The following is an 11767-nucleotide window of genomic DNA, read 5'->3' on the forward strand; positions in this document are numbered from 1 at the left end:
AATTTCTTTCTCCACTAATTCTACAAATTCTCTTTAGCTCCTTAGGATAATTGCCCAGAAGTAAAATTGAAGATTCAAGTATATGAATGAATATCTTTAAGTTTCTTGAATATACACTACCATAAAGTATCCTTGGGAAAGACTAACAATTTACATCCTGACAGCTATGCATGAGAGTGCCCAAGAAAATACATATTTTCTGATAAACATCTACAACTTAATTCAGAGAAATAGAGTTTTAACCTTTACTTTAGACGATACCCCAGAGGTAAAGTTTCATCCTGCTAAGAAAACTGTTTTTAATACCTTGGTATCTTTGTCACTCAAGACTCAAAAACAGGAACTCACAAATCAAGAGTGGACATACCAGGGCCTCCCTGGTGGCGCAGTGGTTGAGCGCTGGGTTGCGAGGCTGCCCGCAGCCTCTGCAGCACGGTTCGATCCCCGACCACTGGGTGAGAGTCCCATATGATGCGCAGACCTCTCCTGCTGCCTGCTGCTCCCCTCAGTAGTGTGTTTCGTCATCTGCCTGTTCTGCTCCCCACTCTGACTCTGGTGAATTCTCTCACCCTCCCGTGCTTCTGGCTGTACCCAGTGCTTGTATAAATAAATAAATAAATCTTTAAAAAAAAAAAAAAGAGTGGACATACCCGTTGGACACGAATGCCTTGCAAAGCTGCTATTCGACAGGGGGTTGGCTGGTTGCCACTACTGCCAAGTCCGAGTTGCCCATTTCCATTGTAACCCCAGACAAAGACCTGAGAAAAAATGAGACTTCAATGCCCATGAAAAGCCTTCAAGTCCTCTATTGTGAGAGATATGCCATGTTGGTATGACACTGATAAAGCAAACAGTTTTTTTTAAACATCATATATGAAATAATTTTCTTACCTCCCCAGAATCCACCACCGCCATCGAGCACATCTGCCCACAAGCTATGTTCACAACTACTTTATTCTGTAAGCAACCAGTGACTCTTCGAGGAATTGGCTGATTAGCTGTCGATCCAGATCCTACTTGTCCTGAGTTATTATAACCCCAGGCAAATACCTATTTGAAAGAAGAAATCAATAAATGAAATATACTAATTTATAAAGCATCTCAGTTGGACACTAAAGTGTACTTAGGGTGCCTCACCTTTGCTCTCAGGAGTGCTAGAGATCCATAAATTCTCACAACATGAGCAGAGAAGTTTTTGAAAATTCATACTTATAAAAGTATTACTTTATACAAGTAGGTATTGGTGTTACCTACACAAATAGTAACAACTATGCAACAGCATATAACACGTATAAAACTATGTACTTTGCCTCAATCATATTTTCTACCTTGTTGGGAGTTTTCTTTTTGCAAAAAACTCCCTTCAGGATAGCAGTCTAAAAGGAAAAGCACACTCTTTTAAATTTTGAAATTACGGACATTCTTACCATGAAAAGGCAAAACTAAATCTCATAATACAAACACCTTGTCCAGGGATTATGAACAAGGGTAATACTAAATTTTAGCAGGTGATTATTTTAATCAAATGATCATATTTTCAGGACTGTTATAGGCATCTCTATAATCTTATTGAAGAAAATCACATCGAATGTTTACGCTGACTATTCTCACCTCTCCATCAGATGTCAGCACCAGAGAATGGTAAGACCCACAGGCAACTTCAATGACTCGTTTGTTTGACAAATTAGTAGAGATATGAACAGGCACTAAGCCATGGTTAGTTGTCCCATTGCCCAGCTGGCTGTAAGCATTATGGCCCCAGGTGAAGACTTGTCCTTCTGGAAATAAAGAGAAACATAAGCACCTTTCAAGACAGCTACCTTATATGACAATGCATGCTCTACACTTCCCAGATAAAAGCTAAAAATTCAGGTGCAAAACCAATAAACTAGTATATCAAACTCATTCTCTAAAAGAATACATCTGGAAAGTATAAACTACATTTTATGTCAAAGCAACAGGATGGCATTTTGATGGACATAATTATAATAGCTGGAAGACAGGTTTTTAATAAACAGCAGAGAAAAGACCGCCAGGAATAACAATAAAACACTAACTAAATTGTAAGGTAAGTTAACTTCTCTGGGTTTAATTTCCTTATCTATAAAATGATCATCAAGTTAATTTTTGAAGTCCTTGTTATTGTATTATTTACTGTGCAATGTAATACACATTCAGAAAAGTTTATAAAATATGTATGTGCAGTTTTACAAATAAAGCACACACCCATGTACTACCACTCATGTCAAAAAATTTAACCTCATGATCACCCCAAAAAGACCCCACATATACATCTTCACTAACAGAATTTAGTTTACCTTGTTTTTGAACTTTAAATTAATAAAACTATATAGCATATATTTAATTCATCTGTATTTTCAATGGTATCATCTTTTTTTTTAATGGCAATGCCTCAGGGCATTTATTTATTTGTTTGTTTATTTTATATATTTTTTACATCATTTTTCATTTTTGTGCAATGTACACATTTTCATCTTGGTTATCATCCCCATAAAATTCCCACTGCCCTTGTTTTGATCCTACTCCCTTCTCACCTCCTGTAGTGTGTCTCTGGTTTATAGTTGCCTAAAAATATGGAATGCTTCACAAATTTGCATGTCATCCTTGCACAGGAGCCATGCTAACCTTCTCTGTATCATTCCAATTTTAATATATGTGCTGCCGAAGCAAACACTCAATTGTATCGTCTTGATGCTACTATTGTCCAGATAATTTCTTCTGATTTATCTTCCAGTTTACTAATTTTCTCTTTGGCCATACCCAAACTGCTGCAAAAATTGCCAGTGAGTTTTTCATTTTGATAATGATTATTTATTTGGTTCTTTCCCAAATCTGCTATGATCTCTGCAGGTATGGGCAAGCTCATTTTTCCATTTCTTCAAACACAGTAAGTAGAGCGCTCTAATATCTGATATTGAGCACTCAGTTTTTTAGGTCTTTCTTGCTGGTTCTCATTCATGGGCCTTGTTTCCTTGTGTATCTTGTTATCTTTAGCTATGTGTTGCTAACTCCATTGAAAAATTGGCCTAGAATGTTTGTGCAGTCCTCTCAGAAGGATTTATATTGATCTCTATCATGACGTTAAGGCACTTAAAGGCACTTCTTTAATAAATTCAAGGCTTTATATTTCTTTGACCACCTGATCTGATGTGAATTAAAATATTAAATCCATGATTAAAATCTCTCAGAGAAGAGGTTTTGTTTCTTTTCATTTTATCTCTTTGCTTTTCTCAACACCAGAAATTCTTCAGTTTATCTCTTAGCAACAGCAGAACTGAATCACACTTGCTCTTTGTTGTCTCAGTCCCACAGCTCATTTTAAGTGGGCAGGAAGAAGTCTTTAAGATAAAATTAGCCTCAAGTTCCCCTCTAACCTTTTAGTTCACACTTTTCTTAAATATGGTCTGTTAATTCCATTCTGCCTTATCTGTGCTTTGAGACTTTTATGAGAAGATGTTAAATGTTTTATGTAGAATTTTTAGTTTTTTCAGTGAAAATGCTATCTGACTAATTTAATCCCACTATGGGCAACCAAAAATGACCTAAAACGTGTTTTTTTTAATGTGAAATAAATATACAAAATATACAGAAGAATACTTATAAAATTCATTTTCATTTAAATTATACTAATGAAACTGAATATTCAGCTTAAGAAAAACTCTGAGGTATATATTTATTATGCCATTACTAATGTGAATTCATCAAATAGCCATGAGAACATCTGATTCTTCATACACATACCAGCTACAGTCACCAGTCACTATTTAGCATCACAGCATGCTAAGAGAGGGAATCATGGAATCTCTTTGGATTCCAGTTCACACATCAGGAATCTCAAGTTCAAGAAGACCAGAGTGAGTGCAAAATAATTACACTTACAATAAAGTATAAACAAAAGTGTCTTACTGTGTTCAAAAAATTTCCATTCATACATCTAAAGTGCTGATCACTGGTAGATTCCATCTGCTACATTATCTTACTCTAATATGAAGATATGGACACATTTCATATTGTTTAAAGCACTGTCAAATTCATAGGGCAGAGCCAGAAACTCTTGCCCACCCAAAATGTTGTTCTTAATTTAAGGGGTAATTCTAGTCTTGTTTCCCAACAAATAAAGCAGAGGTGAAAATTCTACCTTATGTTACTAAGTTACCTGTTGTTGCAAGGACAACATGTGGACCACTCCCATAGCTGAGGCAAGATATCTTTTTGCCACTTAAGCAATCCAGTCTCCGTGGTTCAATGGTGCTCTGTACGTCACCTAATCCCAAACACCCACAGGAGTTTGTGCCAAGCACAAAAATCTGTGGGAGAAAATACTTTCAGTTCAAGCAATTTTATTTCTGACAAACCTGTAATTACATTCAAATAGGCAAAGTCCTCTTAAAGCAAAACTGCTTCTTTAGTAATAAATAGGAATCTACCCATTCCTGCTTTTTTTTTAACCTCAGCTTCTGAGTTCCCCCAATATCTTTAGTATGGCAAATCCATTACAGAAAACATAAGTAATTGAATTTTTTCTTCAAAATTACCTCATCGTTTGTTGTAGTATATAAAACTTCATTGCCAGCACTGCCAAAGACACAGGCCTGACGAATTAACTGCAGTTCTTCCCCAGAACAAAGGGAGAAAATTGGCCACTTTCCCACATCTAACATCTTCAAAGATGACAGAGTAGCCTGCACCGGCTGAAAAAGGGAAAAAAAAATAATATATATATATATATATATATATATATATACACACACACACACACAAAGTACATATATTTGTGTGTATATACACATACTGAAACAATTATGTGTATATGTACTTATACGCACATGTATATACACAGAGTTTATTATTAAAAGTAGATTTTCTTAGCCCCTTTTACTTATGTAGAAGAGTTAACACAGGTCTGAGGAACAAGCTGTATCTATTTTTAAGGGACCTCCCACGAGCTCAGCTGCTTTAGTACTGCTCCCACAGCAATCAAGAGCAAAAGGCTCTGGATGGAATAAGATCTCACATATTCATTTTCCTCAAAGACATAGGAATCATCCACAGCTGAACTTTGGGGAGCTGAATATCTAGCGGATACTTCTGAGTGCTGGCCATATTTTAAATGTAGCTCTAAAAATGGCTGATTGTAAAGGCAGGGAAAAATGAGAAAGGACTGCTTAGTTCATCTGCTGCCTAAGTCTTAATAAAAGAAGTCACTGAAAAGAACACTACTGAAGGTGACACCAAAGAAACATACCACAAGTTGCAATTCATGGGTCAGTTCTGACCTTCAGTTGGCAGGTTCCCTCACCGTCCCCCTCCCCCGGGTTTGGGGATTGGCAGGAAGAAATGCCCACAAAGTATGTGTACTTGTCTGCTAGTACTACCATAACAAAGTGCCATAAGCTAACAGGTTCAACAACAAAAACTAATTTTCTCACAGTTGCGAGGCTAGAATTTCAAAATTAAGCATTCAATGTGGAAAGTATAAGATGTTTTAAAGACAGATTTTATGTATTTGATAAACTGGAAATATTTTTACTTATTGTACTTTTCAACTTTGAAGAATTTTGAAGATTACAGAATACATAAGGCAAAATGCCTAGCAAATTGCATGTCTGGCCATTTCCCTCAATAATCACCATAGCTTTGCTTGACTTAAAGGCACAAAGGATTTTCTAAGACCTGTCATTCCCATCAGTTACTAATTCAACCTTACCATGAATGGGTTCTGGTAAAGGGTTAAATAAACCAGCTACTCATTTTCTACAGACCTTAAAGGATATTTATCCTTTCTACCTTAGGAACTGTATATGTATTTACATATATTTATTATATAAGAACATTTATTTATTCATTCATTCATTTATTATGAGGAACTGGCTCACACAATTATTATTTACAGGGACTATTTATTTCTTATAAATAGGGGGGGGAAAGTCCCACAATCTGCCATCTAAAGCAGGAGATCCAGAAAAGCTGGTGGCACAATTCAAAACAATTCCCAAAGCCTGAAAACCATAGGAGGAGATGATATAAATCCCAGTCTAAGGGCAGAAGATGAGAATAGTGTCCCTGGTCAATCAACCAATGTCTACTTCTTCCAACTCTCATTCTATTCAGGACCTTAACAGATTAGATGATGCCCAGTGATGCAGCTACAAGGCACACTAGGAGTTGCTGGGGGCTACTAGGAGCTGGAAGGAGACAAGGAAGGATGCTTCCTTTGAACATTCAGAGACCAGAGCCCTGTTAACACCCTGATTTCAGACCTCTAGGCCTCAAAACTCCAAGAGAATAAATTTCTGTTGTTTTAATCTTCCCCGTTTGTGGTACTTCATTAGCACAGCAAGTAGCCTCTGTTAACAGCATCCTCCTCAGTTAGTGGCAAAGCCTGAACCAGGGCAAGCTCCCCTGGTGCCCAATCCAGCCACATTACCTCACCACACAACTGGAACTGTAAGACCCTGTCCTGTTGTCTTTTGGGCAGTGCTCCAAGCGATTATGTAACAGGACAAATCCTCAGTATGTTAGCATTAGTCTAAGCCTCTATTTTAAATCACCCACCTCCTTATATCAGAAAGCAGTCTTGTTTTCTTTGAGGTCTTCATTTTAATTTATTTTTCTATTTAATCCTATACATTTCAAAAAGAACAATATTTGGATTTGGCATCAAATATTTAATGTAAATATGCAAATGAGCTAGTCAAAAGTATTATTATTTCTAAGCCTCACAATTGTAGGACACAGATATTGCTATACTCATTTTACATTTAAGGAAAAAACTGAGGCACACGAAGTAATCCTCCAAGATCACTAGTAGGTAAGACCCGATTTCTTCCCATACACCATTTGTGGCTGAACAAAATGTTCCCATACAAAGTTATACTACTGGAAGACCTAGTTTATGCTTGCATTTGCACAGCTTTGGCTAATTATTCTCTTAAGAGTTTCCAATAAACAAGGCAGCAGTGCCCACTGTGGGCAGTCTTCCACAAACAAGGCAGATGGCAACATACAATGAGAAAAGCAGCAATACTTCCATGAATAGTTGCTATCTCATTTTTTTTTCCATTCAAGCAGATTTTTGGATTTACTCCTACCCTGCTACAAAATCAAGTGGTTTCTTAGATGCCTAGTTCAGACTGCATCTCTAACCAGCTCCTAAACACTTGTTTATAAATCATTAATTCTAACCATTCTTCCTGGACCACCTGCACCATAACCACAGGGAATGCAGTGTGTGTGTGTGATGTCACTTGCAGTCATACATTTGTTCAAAGATATTACTAGTCTAGAGAATGTTGAATCTGACAGTATCACTGAACAGTCATTGAGTGTCAGATACTAAAGCTATAGAAATGAAAGTCACTTCCCATAAGGAGCGCAAAATTCAATTTAAAAAAAGACCCAAATAATTACAAGATAATGTGAAGTACAAAAGAGGTATAAATACAGTTGCTTTTTAAATGTGTCAGAAGGCTCCATGCTGGAGGTTATTCATCAAAATTTCATTTTTCTAAGTCAGGGGGCAACCATTCTAACAAACTAATGGTTTAATTTCTAAAATGCATATGCTTATACTTTTTTGAAGTTCATATTTAATAACAGCATCAAATTACAGCATATTTGATTACAAAAAAAAATTCTTCTGTCCAGCATACTCATGAGCATATGTAGTTATACACATTTTATATACATATACACTTGTACAAATATAAAGTAAACATGTTAAACCTTGCATATATACATATATAATAATGAGTGTATACAGCATAAGGATTCACACCCAATATCCTGTCTGGACCTCAATTACACCACAGCCACTCCACGAGATAGCAGATGTCTCTGCAGAAGACACCCAACTGCCTCTATGGCCAGCTGTTAAATTAGGGACTTGGCTAAGCAAAGGTCAAAAGTGGGCTATAGAAAAATCTATCTGAAGAAAAAGTGCTGCGCCAGAATGAGAACTTGGCAATATACGTCCCTAAAAATAGTGTTCCTAGAATTCACAGTACTAGAAGGTCACCCTTCTTCCTGTACATAACACCACCAAATGTGGTAATACCCAGTTCAGCTACTTAACTACTTTGCTCACATCGAGTCCACCTCCCCCAGTCTTTCATTTAGGAAATGCAAAACAGTGAAATTTTAATATAAGCTCAAAGAAAACACAATTAAGGAAATATATCTCTATAATATTAGTGCCCAAAATGCATCTTATTAATCTTTTGAGTCCATGCTATCTTTATAACTCAGCTTCTCTACCATTATGAATTGAGTGACACTTCACCTAACTACCTAAAACTACTAAATTGTCACATTTGATTTTAAATACATCATATAGAAATAGAATTTATAATACATGTTAGGCATACCTAGCAAAAAAACCTCTTTTTAACCGTACCAATACCCCTATTTTGAGGATTTGCTGGCAGCTTAACACTTTCTATGTAATAAAACAATTTCATTGCTAGTTCTATGTCCATTCTTTTATAAAATCTATTCTCAGGGTAAACTAGGAATTTTTTTATCAATATTCTGTATGACCCTCAAATTCTATATATTACTTTTGGAAGCTGCTGTGGGGCTTACCAACAAGGACTCACAAACACTTGAAGTCAGCACATGGTCCAGTTTCAGAAACTTTGCTATCTCTGTAAACTATGCTGACTGTATATAATTATTTACTATTTTATTGAATTTTGAGGATATTTTATTTAAAAAGAGTGGAAAACCAAAAAATGAAAGTTAATAATGGCAGATAATATTAAGCTGTTGACAGTACAGAACAGATATTTTTGTAAATTTAATAAAATCACACATGATGGAAATCACAATGTATGCTGAAAGGTGTGAAACTTTTAACATCAGTTGGACAGATTGAACATAGGCCGGTGAAGTGTAATGTTCAAATGTAATGAAAAAGAAATAAATACCTTCGATGAATTTATAAAATTCATCACCAATAAGAGCATGGCATCTAAGATTAAGTATTTTTATAGTTACTTTAAATCTCTAGGAATGGAATAAATAAACATCCTTCAATTCAGACCCTCTTATAGGACAATATTATCCATGAAAGAAGGGGGTAGACGGTACTCCTCGTCCAGCTCAAATGTCACTGTCTCAAACATACATATTATCTTTATGATATTATCAGATGACCAACAGGTATTTGATGAGGTGTATTTCATGCAACAGAAAATACATGCTCTAAGGACATAAGTTTGTCTAACCTTGCCACTTTCTCCATAGAAACGGGGTAGTTCTTCTTCCATATGGACTCAGTCCTCGCAGTCCCTGAGGAAAAAGTATGTGTAAAATCAGGATCCCAAATGTCAATTGAAACTAGGTAGGTTTAACTTATTTTACTTCTAATTAACAGGGAAAAAAAAGTTAAGCTCAAATATGGTAATGGGGAAAACAGGAGATTAAGTGATGGGCAGAGGAGCTAAGAGCTATAAAAGCCAAAAAGTGTTTCAACTGCTCTGCAACTACCACATGCGCTCTTTATAGGAACTGTCTTGCTGACTGAAAATGTAATCCCAGGACAAATGTAGATTCTTTAAATCTATAAAGAAACAAATACAAAATTTTCAATTCAGAGTTGACTTCCTATAGACAAGGGAAAATAATGTTTAGACCATGGTCAATTTTACTCTGGGATTGGAAAGTTCCAAATCACTTTGAAAAGCAGATTTATTGTCAATTCCACTGAAGGAAAAGTACAGAATGATTTGCTAAACTGAGGATGGTGGGGCAGGGGAAGGAAGAACTAATGAAAAAGATGAAACAATGAGAATGAATGAATGTGGTTTTGTTATCATTCATCAAGTGTGTAGCAACAACACTGAATGTTCTTAACCACCTCCCACAACTACTTTCCACAAAGTCAAAGAAACAGCAGAAGCAGCCCTATCAGAAGATATGCAACATGGCTGGACTATGGCTTGGTTGTTGCACAATTAGCTATCTCATAACCATAATGAAATATAAATAAATATTCTCTCCCCACCAAAAACATTTTAACAAAATTGTATTTTTATTATGTTGTTTTTTTTCTGATTTATTAGGCTGGGTATAACTTACTTAAATACAATCGGTATTTTAAGTGCTAACTTCAGAATATTTTATCTGACTCTCTACAAGTACATTCTTATAACAGACCAATAAAAACAATAATTAAAATAAGGCCAATTCTTAACAATAATCCTTATCAATGTATTATATGCTCTTGAGGACACTGGCAAAAAAAAAATACCTTTTCTCAGAATATAAGGAATAATAATATATTCAGAATAGGGCCTCCCTGGTGGCGCAAAGGTTAAGACGCAGCCTGAGAAGTCGCCTGTAGCCTCTACAGCCTCTACAGCCTCTGCAGCCTCTGCAATGTGAGTTCAATCCCCGGCTGGCCAAGGAGCAACCCACCGGGCACAGCATGATAGGTTGGGGCTAGGGTCCCTCCCCCTCTATATTTCCACAGCATTTTTTTTTTTATTTCAATCATGGCACTTTTCATTTTCTGCCTCATGTGCCTCATATTCCTCTATGATCTATTTTCTCTACTAATTTGCAAACTCTCAGAGAGGAGACTATGACTCATTCATTGCTTTAACTACCACAGCACATAGCTCAGAGTAGAACAATATATTCATTGAAAACACCCTTTGTATAGTGGAGACTGCCTATATTTAGAACCCTTCTCTTTTTTTTTGCTTCACCCTAACTAGAAATACCTTTTTCATGTCTGCCCCAAGTTTACTGGAATAAAAAATAAAGAGAAGAACTAGAAGAGAAGAGAAAGGAAAAGAATAGAAGACAGAAATTGAAATGCAAAAAAAAGGAAATAAAGAAGAGAGAGATGTAGGACTGTCCCTCGTTCTAATTTAGACCAGCTTTGTTCCTAATAGAAGGAAAATCTTGCTAATATGATACAATCATGGGTTCTTAAAGAGGAAAAAATAGCTCTTTTCAGTGGTTTAGTGGTTTCTGACCAATTTCAAGTATAGTAATTCTTTAAATTAGAATAATGGAAAACAGGTCATTCTGTTTATTTGACTATTCAGGTTAAGACATAATTGTACATATGGCATAAGGAAACTATGATACTCAAAGAAATAATAGAAAGATTCAATTAATACTATATATAAGATTAATTAATTTCACTTTTGTTGGTCAGAATGTCCTTCAAGACTTAAAAATTATCCCAGATTAATACTATTACACAGCACTGTAAATAAAATGGTCAAATTCTCTGGCATTGTAGAAAATGATTTTTTTAACATACTTTCAATGAGATACATAAATAATAGAGAAAGCAATCTTCCCCAATTTGTGCTACTTGAAGAATATAGTTTGTGAAAGAGATGTAGGGATTATAGCTATTTTATTACTTCACCAGGCTATTATTAATGTCAGTATTTAGGATATCAATATAAACTTTTTAAAAATCCACAATATACGTACATAATACTCCGTTTGTGATATGATAAACCTGAATCTAAATAGCAGCAACAATAAAAAATACTTACTCTGTCCTATGAACTAAGTGTTTTTGCATTATCTCATTTAATCTTTAAAACAGCATCCAAATGAAACAGATATAATTACTACCCTCTATTTTAGGGACATGTTTTAATAACGTGATCAACAGTCTCCAGTCAATCAGGGTCAGAGTCAGTATATTTGAACCCAACACTGATTCCAAAGTTCTTGTTCTTAGATCCTTCCCAGTACTACAGGGGTTTTTAAATTT

General features: G+C 35.6%; 1 protein-coding gene across 2 annotated transcripts in view; it reads right to left on the reverse strand.

The window, feature by feature from the left end:
* The window catches only part of RCBTB2 (RCC1 and BTB domain containing protein 2), a gene marked incomplete at both ends in the record, with an annotated part of 29768 nt that extends 20079 nt beyond the window's left edge, over positions 1-9689 (reverse strand). Inside the window, 6 exons of one of the 2 annotated variants that reach the window (XM_084234618.1) lie at positions 651-758; positions 892-1050; positions 1612-1778; positions 4178-4328; positions 4557-4712; positions 9657-9689. In XM_084234618.1, coding sequence (XP_084090744.1) covers positions 651-758; positions 892-1050; positions 1612-1778; positions 4178-4328; positions 4557-4712; positions 9657-9659 — 744 coding nt within the window. Of the gene's footprint in view, positions 1-650; positions 759-891; positions 1051-1611; positions 1779-4177; positions 4329-4556; positions 4713-9248; positions 9291-9656 lie in introns of those variants that run through there. The other variant, XM_084234617.1, reaches the window with a different exon arrangement.
* Positions 9690-11767: the final 2078 nt, after the last annotated feature.

The sequence above is a fragment of the Talpa europaea genome (assembly GCF_964194135.1).
Source record: "Talpa europaea genome assembly, chromosome: 6".
Lineage (NCBI taxonomy): Eukaryota > Metazoa > Chordata > Mammalia > Eulipotyphla > Talpidae > Talpa > Talpa europaea.